This window comes from Aedes albopictus, chromosome 1, assembly GCF_035046485.1.
Source record: "Aedes albopictus strain Foshan chromosome 1, AalbF5, whole genome shotgun sequence".
In the NCBI taxonomy this organism is placed as follows: domain Eukaryota; kingdom Metazoa; phylum Arthropoda; class Insecta; order Diptera; family Culicidae; genus Aedes; species Aedes albopictus.
The window spans coordinates 309,434,803-309,450,303 of NC_085136.1; the positions used below are offsets into that span (position 1 = coordinate 309,434,803).

Genomic DNA, 15,501 nt, shown 5'->3' on the forward strand with positions numbered 1-15,501 from the left:
TCCCGCAAGGGCTACGTGCCGCAAGCCGAAATCTGCAGGGATAAGGACGGGAACCTCCTGACGGACAAACGTGAGGTGATCGAAAGGTGGAAGCAGCACTTCGACGAGCACCTGAATGGCGAAGAGAATGTAGGCACGGAGAACCAAGGCAGTGGAGGAAATGACTATGTTGGTGTAGCAGAGGACGGCAACGAACCAACTCCCACGCTGAGGGAAGTTAAGGATGCTATCTACCAGCTCAAAAACAACAAAGCGGCTGGTAAGGACGGTATCGCAGCAGAACTCATCAAGATGGGCCCGGAAAAGTTGGCCACCTGTCTGCACCAGTTAGTAGTCAAGATCTGGGAAACCGAACAGCTACCGGAGGAGTGGAAGGAAGGAATAATCTGTCCCATCCACAAGAAAGGCGACAAGTTAATGTGTGAGAACTTTCGAGCGATCACCATTTTGAATGCCGCCTACAAAGTGCTATCCCAGATCATCTTCCGTCGTCTTTCACCTAAAGTAAATGAGTTCGTGGGAAGTTACCAAGCCGGTTTCATCGACGGCCGGTCGACAACGGACCAGATCTTCACCGTACGGCAAATCCTCCAGAAATGCCGTGAATACCAGGTCCCAACGCATCACCTGTTCATCGACTTCAAAGCGGCATACGACAGTATCGACCGCACAGAGCTATGGAAAATTATGGACGAGAACAGCTTTCCCGGGAAGCTGACTAGACTGATAAGAGCAACGATGGACGGTGTGCAGAACAGCGTAAGGATTTCGGGTGAACTATCCAGTTCATTTGAATCTCGACGGGGACTACGACAAGGTGATGGACTTTCCTGCCTACTATTCAACATCGCCCTGGAAGGTGTTATGCGATGAGCCGGGCTCAACAGCCGGGGTACGATCTTCACGAAATCCAGCCAATTTGTCTGTTTTGCGGATGACATGGATATTATTGCTAGAACATTTGGAACGGTGGCAGAACAGTACACCCGACTGAAACGTGAAGCAGCAAAGGTCGGACTGGTGGTGAATGCGGCTAAGACAAAGTACATGCTGGTAGGTGGGACTGAGCGAGACAGGACAAGCCTTGGCAGCAATGTTACGATAGACGGGGATGCTTTCGAAGTGGTAGAAGAATTCGTCTACCTCGGTTCCTTGCTAACGGCTGACAATAACGTAAGCCGTGAAATACGAAGACGCATCATCAGTGGAAGTCGTGCCTACTATGGGCTCCAGAAGAAACTGCGGTCAAAAAAGATTCACCCCCGCACCAAATGTACCATGTACAAGACGTTAATAAGACCGGTGGTTCTCTACGGACACGAGACATGGACGATGCTCGAGGAGGACCTGCAAGCACTCGGAGTTTTCGAGCGACGGGTCCTAAGGACGATCTTTGGCGGCGTGCAGGAGAACGGTGTGTGGCGGAGAAGGATGAACCACGAGCTCGCTGCACTTTACGGCGAACCCAGCATCCAGAAAGTGGCCAAAGCCGGAAGGATACGTTGGGCAGGGCATGTTGCAAGAATGCCGGACAACAACCCTGCAAAGCTGGTGTTTGCTAACCATCCGGTTGGTACAAGAAGGCGTGGAGCACAGAGAGCACGATGGGCGGACCAGGTGGAGCGTGATCTGGCGAGTGTTGGGCGTGACCGACGTTGGAGAGCTGCAGCTGCAAATCGAGTATTGTGGCGTACTATTGTTGATTATGTCTTATCTTAATGATGTTGAACAAATAAATGTATGTATGAGATATTCGTGATGACAAACCAGTGTCACACCAGGGGGCGCAATGTAAGGGAACGTAATCGCCCACTGCTATAAGCTTGTTGAATGGCCTGAGGAACGGTGCATCCCTATGAGAGAAGTAACAACACAAGTTGGCAACCCTGAATTCCGCCAGCTTTGGACAGAAGTATTCGCGATCGCGGGCGCAAAAGACGCCATTGTTTTGTAACCATTTTTGAAATACACGAATAAAACGTAAAAACTGGTTTGATTGATACAATACCGTTTGCTCTGGTGATCTCCAGATGTGTGTTGAAAAAAAAAATAAGTTTACGATTGGCCATGTTTTTGAGGCAGTGAAATCAATAAGTCGAAGGCCGTTTTCGTTCGTTAGCTGGTAAGAGCTGAGCTTTCCAGTTGTCGATCTGAAATTGTCCCCCCCCCCCCCCCCCCCCCGGCAAATCTGAGCGTTTTAGATCTCCTATGAGGGTCTTGACGTCGTGACTTGGGCAGCGGACTGCCGTTACCACGCCTAAATTCAGTAAAATAGATTTGAGATAGCTATAGCAAACTCACTTGATATTCAAAATTAAGGATTTATTGTCAGAAAAAGCGTCTTTCTTGTATCCAACGCTCCACATTAATCCTATTTCTCGAATAGTTTATGTAAAATCTTCTCAAGCCACTAGCCAAATCATGAATGGAACGTACCATAAATTGGTTTCGAGCAACGTCATGCACCTCTGCATCGCACGCAACGCGTCAAGTATTCCAAATCCTTCGAAATCAGAAGTCGGATACTCGATGACCACAAAAGTTTCTAAAATTGGATTCCACACATCCGCCGCATATCTTATTGTATCGACAGACTTCCATCAGCTACAGGTTTTCAAGTCTCGATAATGCTGTGATGTAAACAATACCAACCGCTTCTATAGAATTTGAGTTCCCTAATGTTGCCACGTGTTTCCGTTTGAGACCCCCCAACGAATGCGCATGAGCTCTTCTTGGTCGCTGCGAGTTCGGAGTTCCCCGAGTGTTGTTGGAACTCATCTTCGTAAACAGCTGACACACGCGGGTGTGTTAAAAAGTACCGCATCTCGCCAAACGCGGCTCAGTCTACCGGCGACTTCCAACTGAATCGGGATCAGCATCCGAGCGCTATTCGGCCCTTTCGCTTCCGGAAACGCATCGCGATTTTATATCGGAAATACGGGGGGCGCGCTGAACATTAATCAATCACCGGGCGGGCACTGTTTGCCCGATTGGAGGGCTTGGTTCTGTTGACACAACCGTGACATCTAGAGAGGGCGAGCGGGTGTAAGGTAGAGCATAGGTGCCTTCGTCGTCGATGCCCGTTCCAGAAGAAGTCACTTATCGTGATTGCTCAGGATAAGCGTGCCGCCGGAGAGTGCAATCCTGGCAGCTTTTAACGACGACGACGAGTGGTGTGCTCTGTGTAGCGATTAGATTTTTTTCGCGCCTTCAGCTATGGATGTAGGATGATACTTCGTTACAAGTTACAGAAGTGATTTATCAGAAAGTGTGGAAAAAAGTTCCTCCGCCGACGACGTGTGTATAGTGCGAAAATGTATGGATGCAGATTGTTCAGCTTTGCTTTTTTGAATGGACTTTATGGGGTTCGTTATGCACGGCTTGGCAATTCCATTATCGTCCTCGATTATATGCCGCGTGGTCGTCAAGAGCTGTTGTTGCATCCAGTGAAGAAGAATTAGCTTGACGGTTTGAGGATTTCTCCAGGTGTATTTGGTCTTCGAAAAGTTGCAGATTGAACGATTTTTAGGCTGAAAAGCAAACGTTAATACCTAAACCAAAAAAAAGTTACAAATTGAAACATGTGTGCCATTTTGTGGATTATAGCGATCTTGCTGACTGTGAGTTTCGGCGGTAAGTACTATCCATCGTAAGAATTTATGTCACGTTTAGACTTGATAGTTATCATTTGTTAAGTTACTCATCTAATAGAGTTTTTAGAATCAGATCAAGGTCTTGCTCAGCATTGCACCATAAATACCTAGCTGTTCGAATGAGTGTAATCAGTTTCGTACCTTTTAATTCCGCCCTAATTGCTTATCCTTTGACAGATACGCGTATTTTGACTACCACTTGTAATCTTCCTCAGTGTCAGTTATCCAGTGCTAAACAGTGGATAACTGACACTGAGGAAGATTACAAGTGGTAGTCAAAATACGCGTATCTGTCAAAGGATAAGCAATTAGGGCGGAATTAAAAGGTACGAAACTGATTACACTCATTCGAAGAGGGTATTCTGCTTAGAGGGTTCGAAAAGTCGGTACAAGATACCTAGCTGTGTTTAAGTATTCACAACATTAAGATTTTTGTGGTTTCTTGTAAAATTATCCAAGTTGTTACGTTTCATCAAAAAAGTTCCTAAGTTAACAATATTAAATCGAAATAAATTTGGGGAAGAGCTTCCATTAAAAAATACGCTTTTCATGGCATCCACATTGGGAGCTTGAGTGGGTGCTTCGGAATTTCAATCATTCGTAACGGCCCGTCATTCTTCATCAGCCTCGAAACATTTTGAACACGGGGGGGCATTTGAAAGTTGGAAGTTTCCTCTGCCATCAAGTGTCTAATTAACGTGCTCGTTATTCGTTTTGACGGTTTGTTTTGAAGAATGAAGAACAGACTTACGCACTTTTTCAGTGTCCTTGAATTGTTGAAACAGATTGCCATCAAGGCTGTCAAGGAGCGCAAACATGTGTAGAGCAGTTTTAAAGTTTGATGCATAATTAATTTGTCAAAATTTGCCATATTTATCGTGACGGGAGTTTCGACTGGAAATTTGTTGAATATTTTAACTGGCTTTCTCAGTCTGGGGAAATTCTAAACGACTAGTGTTGTATTGCCCGACGTTTCGGCCTTGTTTATTTGGCCTTTTTCAAGGGTAAACTAAAATAGAGTATACAATTTTGGTATTACAACATAGAACAGAAAACATAACATAAAACTACACCTACACTGTCTGTCGTTCTTCGTTACATTTATATATGCCGCAATTTTCATGTTGGGCTTCTTGTATGCCTGGATTTTGTAAATAACACTTATTAGGGATATTTAACATTTTTTACATTATTTAAAAACTTACGAAATAATTGTTTGATTTGGGGACACTGGACTGGACACACCTATTATCAACGACCTGGACTGTACAGCTTTGACCTAGATCTGCTGTAATTTATCTAGATAAGTTTTATTTTTTTAAGGGTATGCGGTATGGGATTTTTTCAAGGCGAAACAAAACGAAACGAAAAATACAATTTCTGATACGATGCGGTACGAAACGAAACGAAATTCAAAAATGTTTCGTGAGATCGATACGAAATCCGAATTTACTCGGTATTTTTCGAAACGAAACGAAATTTTCGAAAAAGTTCCGCGGAATTTTGCAGATACATCAATTTTGTGCGAATTGATACTGCGTGTTTGCGGTGGCGCGAATTGCAGTTCCATAAATATTGTCATCCCCTTGCTTCTTTTGCTACAGTGTCATTCATTGTTCAACAATTTTTCGCGACATATATTGAAAATTCGAATAATTACACCAATAACCCAATAAGATAGCTTCAATGACCTAAAAAATGCACATCAATAATGTGACTATGCTATAATATGCTCTCATGCCAATTGTTTATCAGAAACCTGTAGCAATGATAAGGAAACGTCAGCCCGATGTTAACCATTTGAATGGCGTACCTTCTGGAGAAAGCCTTAAATCTAAACCCAAAATTGATAGATGATTTAACACTTAAGAAATGTATGCATACTCATCAAATATGAAGGCATCCGCAAACTTGAAATTCGAAAAATATAACACAATCATCTCTAGGTACATATATGGACAAGAATTCTACCAGATAGATCTGAACTATAATGGACCTGGTGTGATAGTTAAAGTGCATGCCTTTTTCACCGAGGACCAGGGATCAAATACCACTCCCAAAAGACTTGTAAAATGTGAATTTTACCTTCAGGTCTTTCGATTTGAGACTATGGGTTCCGAAATCAACTAACCTAGGGCTGAACATTCTGTTACAGCAGTTGAAGAAAAACAAAGTCCCACGTAATACCACCAGCCCAAAGTATGTTGTTGAATAATCTGATGAAATCCATGCTGCAGCTAACAGTTTTTTTTGCCGAAATTAAGTATAAAGGTAGGATGCGCACACAGCGATGTTATAGTTTGTAGTGCTCATTTAACCTTTTGACATTTATCATTATTATCTTTATTAACGAGATTTTCAGCCCAGGGCAAAAACCTTTTGACATTTTCAAAAAATATTGGTATGAATTCCTACTTTCCACTTGACATACTTGAAGAATTCCTCTACAAACTCCTACATCGATGTCTTCACCTGAACATATTTGAGAAATTTAACAATTAAAAAAAAACATGATTTAGGATTCCCCCAAAAATTATTATTCAGTATTTTCTTAAATTCATCAAAATATCGCTAAAGTACTCCTTTTAGCGTTTGCAAACTTTCTCATTTAAGAAGAACTTTATGAAAAACAAGAGGAGGAACATGGAATTTTACGAAATTTCTTGTCAGCAAAATAAAAAAGAGTTTAACCGTGTAAAACAATTCGTCATACAGATTTGATGGAAAAACACTTTCAAGACTTCCACTGGAAATTTCCTGGAAAAGGTTTTCTCCAGAAACATTTGCACGTTCTAAACCTTCTACCGAATTTGTGTTAATCGATTTCTTCTGGGATTTTCATTATTTATTTTCTAGGGCCATATCCTGGGTTGGAGATAAACCAGCCTCGGGCTGAAAATCTCCCTAATAAAGCTAATAATAATAATAATAATATCCTGGGAGAGCTTCCATGTTTCCTTAGAACTTTTGCTAGAGCATCCTACACTCTCGATCATTCTACCCCATTATTCTGCTAAAAAATCCTTTTGGGAATCTAAACTGAAGACAGGAACTAAACCCGAGTTTTTCTGCATTTGGTTCCATCAGAAAATTTAACCAAAATATTAAGTATGGTCCAGCATACCGCAAATGTGGAAAGCATACCTATCGAGCAAGATCTTGATGGTAGGTTCAAGATAAGAAATATATTCGAGATTTTTTTGTGTTTTTATTCTGAGAGTGTATTGCCTCCAGTTTGCCTAGTGGTTAAGGCTATAGGTCGCCAATCTGGAGAAGGCGGGTTCGATTCCCGTTCCAGTCAGGAAAATTTTCTCGGCATAGTGTATCATTGTACTTGCCTCACAATGTGCAAAATCATGCAATGGCAGGCAAGGAAAGCCCTTTAATTAATAACTGAAGTGTATTGTCTCTCGCTATTCGAGATATTTTTTTTAAACACTTTTCAGTAACTTGAGATTATCAAGATCTTCGATAGATGATGTGGACATTGACACTATTTATTTGTTTTCGAAACTTTTTAGACATTCCGCGGAATTCCGTTTGATTTCGTCAAAATCTATTTTTTGAAGACGACATTTTTAAAATTTGGTGAAACGAAACGAAATTCAAAATCATAAATTTCGCCTAGGTGAATTCCGTGGAATTCCGCGGAATTTCGTTTCGAGGTGTATTTGGCGAAATTTTTCGGTATACCGCTGTAACGTTTCGACTGCTTCAATAGCAGGAAATTTACTTGACTAGAGAAATCGACTTGACTCCATCACTTGATAGTTGAGTCGGCTGGAGAACAGAAGCGAGCTTCGGCGACCTTCTGCCTGTTTTAAGTTTCGTTAAGGTGTGTAGTGTTTTGTAGTATTGTAAATTTGTTAAGTAGTGCCGTTTGAAGTGGATTTAACATTAATTTTCTTTGTTTTTCGTTCTGTAGTGGCTTTAATTTTGGTTTTTGTCGCCAGGGGCAGACGCTCTGTTCCCTGTACGTTTAATTGTTGTTAAAAAGGTAATTATTAAAATTGAATTCGTTTTAGTGTATGTTGTTTTAATTTTGTGTTCGTCTTTGGACCCTAGCGTCCAAAAGACGCTTTTTATTTTGGACTTCAAGTCATTTTCGCTGCTCCTCGCCCGCCAAAACTGGCAGCCCTCCGCACCTTTAGTCCGGCGAAAGTTTTGGCGGGCGAGGAGCAGCGAAAATGACTTGAAGTCCAAAATAAAAAGCATCTTTTGGACGCTAACGTCCAAAGACGAACACAAAATTAAAACAACATACACTAAAACGAATTCAATTTTAATAATTACCTTTTTAACAACAATTAAACGCACAGGGAACAGAGCGTCTGCCCCTGGCGGCAAAAACCAAAATTTAAGCCACTACAGAACGAAAAACAAAGAAAATTAATGTTAAATCCACTTCAAACGGCACTACTTAACAAATTTACAATACTACAAAACACTACACACCTTAACGAAACTTAAAACAGGCAGAAGGTCGCCGAAGCTCGCTTTTGTTCTCCAGCCGACTCAACTATCAAGTGATGGAGTCAAGTCGATTTCTCTAGTCAAGTAAATTTCCTGCTATTGAAGCAGTCGTCTATTGAATGTACAACCAATTATTTACAAGTGCGCCAAATTCAAATCGCACATGGCCGTAAAAACTATTTAACGCCATCGAAAAAGTCATTAGCTTAGCCTAGACACAAACCATATATGAAACGGATAATCTATACTAAATGAAACGGTTCAAACTCTAAGGCAAATTCAACGAATCTAATTCAATTAAGATTTTACTACAAAAGATAAAAACGTCAAAAGCTACAAATTAACTAAAATAATCATGAAAACTAATAATTAATTATAAAAAAAAAACAAATTTTAAAATCAAAATCAAAATATTCAGAAAATATATCAATTTAATCTAATTGAATTCAAACTTTATTTTACTTAAAAGAATAAAAACGTCTAAACGTTACACCGCATACCCTTATATTTTTCTACATGACTTTCTGGAGCTCTAGCTATGCATTCTAGAGGATTGCAGTCTTCGGCAAAGTTCTCTGCGTTGGTTAGTACTTCACTTTTACCTAATCGGTTTTGATCTAGACCTGCTGTATTTTATCTAGATAAGTATTATTTTTTTAACTCACTCTCTACAATTCTCTACAGGAAACATGTGTAAATCTGAAATGAGTTCTTTCCACCGAAATATAGGGTTGCTTGGGTCAAGCCAGTTTGGTGTTGATGGGATCGATGTTTATGTTGGGTTGTTCCCGTTTGCTCCCTTGTGAAAAAAAACTTTATTTGTGTATAATATATACAGGTAATAGACAAATTGTTCGAAACAGGCAAAATTTTCACTCCTCAAAAAAAAAAAATGGTCAACTAGCTGTAACTTTTTGAAAAAAGCATCATTTAAACTGCCGTTCTACGCATAATTGTCCTATGTTCTAGGGGAATCCATATGTACATGGGTCAATTATGCGTAGAACGGCAGTAAAGTTGTTCAGCTAGTTGTCCATAAATGGTCCAAATTAAGAAAATTTTGAGCTACTCCAATTAAAGTTAGAAAGATTCTCATAAATGGCAAAACTATCCGATGGCCTACTTAGAACGGTTGTTTCCGGATTTAAAGAACCAAATGCAATGAAATTTTGAGTGTTTACGACTTATATAATAAGCTTTGGAAAACTTTTGACTCAACCTTAAATTGTTAATACGGAAAAAAATACTGTGGTAGTAACTAAAGTTTGGGTTGACGCAAACAAAAAAACCTTGAAAAAGGCTTAATAAACAGCCGAATCGTCGGGAAAAGCAAAACTTGCTGTTTTGATTTACCCAAGACTGAGAAAGCCAGCATACCGGAAACTAGAGTTACTCATTTTCAAAAAAAAGCCCCATTTCGCTCAAAGCATCTCGTACGCTAACATTTCTATAAAATTTCAATATTTATTGTATACAAAAGAGGCCATACCGAAATTATTGCAGCTTATTTGAAAATAACCCGAGGACGTTAACATGTGATTTCAATCAATTTGTCGAAGACTACAATCATTTAAACTATATCAAAATCAAACCCTTGAAAGACATTCAGGGAAAAAATACAGATCAGTTACTCTAGATCAAAATGAAAACTGCAAATGTAAAAATGTGATACTAACCAATTCAATATACTTTGCCAAAGGCACTGAAGTTATATCGTGAGATAAAACTGATCTAGATCAGTCACAGCATACCAAAACCAAACCCGAAGCCGTTAAAGTTTAGTAGAAACAAATCTAAAGTTCTTTGCCGATGACTGACACCCTCTAGGATGCATATCGAGAATTCTAAAAAAGGCATATAGAAAAATAAAGCTTATCTGGATCAGCTACAGCATATATAACCGATGAGGTAAAAGTGAAATACTAACCAATGCAGAGAACTTTACCAAAGACTGCAACCCTCTAGGATGCATAGCTAGAAATCCAGAGAGCCTTGTAGAAAATAAATCCTATCTAGATCATTTACAGCAGATCTAGATGAAAACCGGAGACGTAAAAGCGTTGTACCAATCAATTTAATGAACTTTGTCGAAGACAGAAACCCCCTAGGATGCATGTAGTGAATTCCAGAGAGTAATTTAGAAAAATAATACTTATCTAGATAAAGCGCAGCAGATCTAGGTCAAAACCGAAGTCGTAAAAGTAAAGTAAAGTAAAAGAGAACTTTGCCGAAGACTGCAACCCTCTCGGATGCATAGCTATAATTCTAAAGAGTCATGTAGAAAAATAAAACTTATCTAGATCATTTACAGCAAATCTAGATGAAAACCTGAGAGGTAAAAGTATAGTACCAATCAATTCAGTGATCTTTGTCGAAGACAGAAACCCTCTAGAATGCATGTAGAGAATTCTAGATACTTATTAAGAAAAATAATACTTATCAAGATAAAATACAGCAGATCTAGATCAAAACCGATGAGATAAAAGTGGAGTACTAACCAACGCAGAGAACTTTGCTGAAGACTGCAACCCTCTAGGATGCCTATCGAGGATTCTAGAAAATCATATAGAAAAATAAAACTTATCTAGATCAATTACAGCAGATCTAGATCAATTACAGCAGATCTAGATCAAAACTGAAGACGTCAAAGTGAAGTACTAACCAATCCAAAGAACTTTGCCGAAGACTGCAACCTTCCAGAATGCATATCGAGTATTCTAGAGAGCCATATAAATAATTAAACTTATCTAGATCAGTTACAACAGATCTAGATCAATATAGAATACATGAAAGTGTAGTACCAATCAATACAAAACACTTTGCTGAAGACTCGAACCTTTTAGGATGCTTATCAAGAGCACTAGAATACATGCCGGTCGGGAGCCGTGTTCATTTGTAGCTAGGGATGTTTAAGATAGCTACGCAAATAGTTTACTGCCTCTATATAATGCCTTTTTTGCCAAGTATACCGATTTCTAGTCATTTTTCGTAATCACCCTTAAAATTTGGAACGCCAATCAAAAATAGTGAGGTTTTTTAAAAATGTTCCTTACTCATGCAAGTCTGGGGGAAAAATGAGCATCCCAAGAAACATATTTTTTACAGAACACAAAAATAGAAGAGTTGGGTAGAAGATCCCTGAAAAAATATTTTTAATCGAACCACAGACGGCTGAGAACGAGCTGCTCAAAGTAAAAGTTCCAACTTTTTTCTGATCACGGTATTCCGCGTGAGTTTTTTTATCACGATATTTGGACTGTTAAAATATTAAATTTAAAATGTGCATACATTAAAAAAAAGCATAAACAAGCATAAATTAAGTTTGGGCTTCAATGAGGGAATTTAGTTCGCGAGAGCAGGTCTTGCTCCTGGGCATTCGAGGTGGGGCTAAGGGGGTTTCCAGAAAGTTCCCAGAGAACCCAAAAAAGGGGGTTCCAAGGGGCTCCAGGGGCGTTTTAAGGGGTTGTTTCAGGGGATTTGAGGAGCCTTGTAAGGGCTATCTGTCAAGATTTGTTGGCGTTTTAATGGGATTACGGGGAATTTAAGGGCATTTCAATAGTATTAAGGGGGTTTCAGGGACGTTTCAAGGGGCTTTAAGGGTTGTTCAAGGGATCTTAGGAGCCTTTTAAAGGCATTGCAAGGGGTTTGAGGGGCGTTTCAATGTATTTTAGTCATTTCAGAGTAATTTAAGAGTATCAGAGTGTTCAAGGAACATTTTAAGGGCGTTCACAGAGGTTTCAATGGGATTACGAAGGTTTCCGAGGCATTTCGAGGCCTTTTAGGTCAGAGTTGTATCAGGTCAGGAGGGTTTCAAGAACACCTTTAAATCAAACAGTATTCAGGGGCGCTTTAAAAACTATGCGAAGGGATTACTTAAAAACTTTTGAAACTTCCTGAAATGCTTCCGAGATCCCCCTAAAACCCCTTTGGACTCCATGTTACGCAACTGAGGTGGTCTGATACCCCCTAAAACTCCTTCGTAACGTTTCCGTAACTCCTCTGAATCCCGCTGAAAAAGCTCTGAAACTTCCTGGAAGATCTCATAAATCCCCTTTAAACCACCCCCTCGGGCCCCATGTAACGTACCTGAGGGGCTCCGAAACCCCCTAAAACCGTTCCGTAAGGCCTCTGAATCGCGCCGAAAATGCTCTGAAACTTCCTAAAATGCCTCTGAAATCCCCCTTAAACTCCCTCGAACTCCATGTAACGCACCTGAGAAGCTCCGAAACCCTCGAAACCTCTTGGGACCCCCTGAAACGCCCCTGTAACCTTTCTTCGCTCTCCCCTATAAACACACCCTGCCGCCGTTGCAATTGTTCCCGTCATTATGAAATATTGGTTCTGAGTAGCTTCCCTCTTTTTATGCAGGGCATAAAACAGGTGCATAAATTGAAAGTGCATAAAAAACATGCATAAAAAGAGGTTTTAGTGTATAGAAATAGGACCATCAATTTCATTACGACTTACCTAAAAAATGTCTGTCATTTTCGAACATTTCTTCTAGTTTTCTCTTTCGCTTTCATTTTTTATTTCCACCTTTTTTATCCAGACTGAGTTCGATTTTCGTTTGGTTAAGGAAATGCATAAATAACGATGCATTTTTCAATCAATTTTTGACATTCCTTTGTGCTTACGGCATATTACACTATCGAAGAATAACCACACTGGAGTAAACCTCGCAGGAGTGCCGGGAAAATTATTTGAAGGAATCCATCCTCAGTAGCAAATTCGCTTCATCGACCTAGGATTCCATTGAGTCTATGAAATGTCGAGGATGAGGAGTAAAATGACACTAAACTTTTTTTTTGTAAGGATGTGTAATGATGGGTAAAATGTGTCGACAGCAAGTAGCTAAATATTGTAGTAAATTCAGCGTTGATGGTTTCCAGTCCGTATGGTGGCTCCGGGGAGGATTAGAGTCTGTTGCCTCGGTGCAAGTATATTGGAACGGTGATCTTGACGTCGTGGCTTGGGCAGTGGTCGTACTCGCGTTCGAGGTGCGTGTAAAATGCGTCCTTGTCATCATCAGTGCTTCCGGAGTGTGGGCTGTGCACTTTTATTTTTCTGAAGTTGAACCGCTACGTTGCCTGGCTGCCTTTGTGCTGCTGTCACTTTACTACCCTGTCCATGGTTGAATGATGAGCACGAGGATGTTATTGTGTGATCCTTTTACCTTAAGGTCGCTCTCATCCCGGCCGGTGCCACGTGGAGGTAGAGATAGGAGCTGCTGGGCAGAGGCTAGTGGATTACAATGGGATCTGAATTGCGCAACGTACCCAACTTTATCGTGCCTTCATTGTTCCTGAAAAACAGAACTTGAAGTCGAGAAAAACCCGTTTTTCATCAAAAGCTATAGGTTTTGAGAAATTTGAAATCTGAGAATTCTTTGAAATTGCTCTACAATTTCTGGTGAAATTCTTATAAATTTTCTTTTACAAGACCTATTACATTTTTAGGTACATATATTTGGCAAAGGCATAAAAATTTCCTCCAGGTGAGTTTACTGAATTCATTGTTTTAGAACTTTCTTTTAAGTGGATTCCCTTGAAGGTATCTTGTAAAATCAATTAGTTTTTAGCGGAACTCTAAAAGTAATACATCTTTAAAATATTTGGGTAAAACTTTGGAAGAACTGTTGGAATGAATGTCTGGTAGAGTTAATGAATACATCTTTGAATTACATGAAAAAACTCCAGGAATTTTTTTTAAACGTCAGGAGAAACGAACTAAACATTCACTTGATTTTTTGTTCAAGAAAATAAACAAACTATTCCTGACGAATTTTGCCAGAAATCCAAAGTTGTTGGCAAGACATTCTGTAAAATTTTGCCAGAATTTATTTTCAACATTTTGAACAATTTGTTATACATCTGGGGTTTGAAATATTCTTGAAATACTGAGTTTTCTTCAATTTTATGCCAATGAGCTTACTCTGTACCCACCGTTTTTAGACATTTTTTTGAAGTTTTCCCAGCTATTGAAGACTTCAATAGCTTCAACAGTTTGGAAGACTTTCAAAAAATGTCTAAAAATAGTGGGTCTTACAGCAAACTCATAGGCATAAAGTTGAGTAACACTCTGTACATTGAGAATATTCTAAAGCAATCAAAATTTTGAGGGTTTATTAATTTAGAGTTGACTGTACTGATTCCGAAAAGTTCTGTAGTTAAGAGGGCATTAAGAGCAGTTCGATAATGGATTAGTTGAATATGGAATTATCCACCAGGTGTCACTAGTGACAATCAATTTGTTGTCCTTTTCCAGCTATACCAGTGGGCCAGTTTATGTGAAGTAGACGAAAAGACTTGAACTATTTGATAGCAAAGTGCGCTTAATTGACAAATTGAGAGATAAAACCGGGTCCATGACCCATGGGGTGGCGCTTCGAATCCAGTTTAACTTTCTCTTCCACAGAGTTATAACTTGTTATAAGGCTTAGTTGACCAAAGCGCCGGACTAGCGATACGCAGTCGTGGGTTCGAATCCCAGCAAAGCAAGTAGTAATTTCTTTTCGCTAATGTATCTCACCATTTGTCACTTAAATGCACTTTGCCTTCAAATTCTTCAAGTTTTTACATCTGTCGCTAGTGAGGCTTAAACATTTTAGAATTTGTGCATCTTGAGATTTAAGCTTATGAAAATATTTCGTCTTCGGCAAACTTAATCATAACATCAAGGGCTATCTGTGGAGCGGACCTGGTGTGATGGTTAGAATACTTGAGTATCACGCCGAGGACCTGGGATTGAATCCCACTCCCGACAAACTCACAAAATGTGAGTTCTTCCTTCGGAAGGGAAGTAAAGCGTGGGTACCGAAATGAACTAGCCTAGGGCTAAAAATCTGGTTAATACACATCAAGAAAGGGCTATCTGTAATACGGTTAAAAAGTATCTTTATATTGAACAAAAAAAAAACAACATAAGACTATTGAATAAACTGCTAAACATTTATGTTTGTTAATTGATTACTAAATGTAAGTGTGATATGAGGCATAAGAAAAGGTGGTCTGGCAATTATTTCAAACTGACACATATTCCTCGAAAGCATGAACATCGTAAATTATAATACCCATTAATTTCTCTCACTACGCCGTATGGGGTTACTTATTCATTCCGGGTGCATCGTTTGGAATTTTTACCGTACACTGATGCCGACGACGCGTCGTCTGACATCTGATTGGTGGCCACGCAGCAGCCAGCATCAATAGCGAGTATAACAATAGCTGGGGCAGCCGTCAGCTGCCGGACATTACAAGCACCACAGACACCCATTGCACCAGACAGACTGCCGAGGCACCAAAGGAGACAAAAAGAAAGGAAAATTTGATCCAGCAAAAACCATCATGTAGTGAAAAAAAAAACACTCGCTATCTAG

The 15,501-nt window shown here is 39.8% G+C and overlaps 1 protein-coding gene across 1 annotated transcript in view; it reads left to right on the forward strand.

The window, feature by feature from the left end:
- Positions 1 to 2,749: 2,749 nt before the first annotated feature.
- Positions 2,750 to 15,501, forward strand: part of LOC109405410 (uncharacterized) — a 63,754-nt gene continuing 51,002 nt past the window's right edge. Inside the window, exon 1 of the mRNA XM_029856734.2 lies at positions 2,750 to 3,633. Within this exon, the coding sequence (XP_029712594.1) occupies positions 3,582 to 3,633 (52 nt within the window). The 5' untranslated portion in view covers positions 2,750 to 3,581. The remainder of the gene's footprint in view (positions 3,634 to 15,501) is intronic.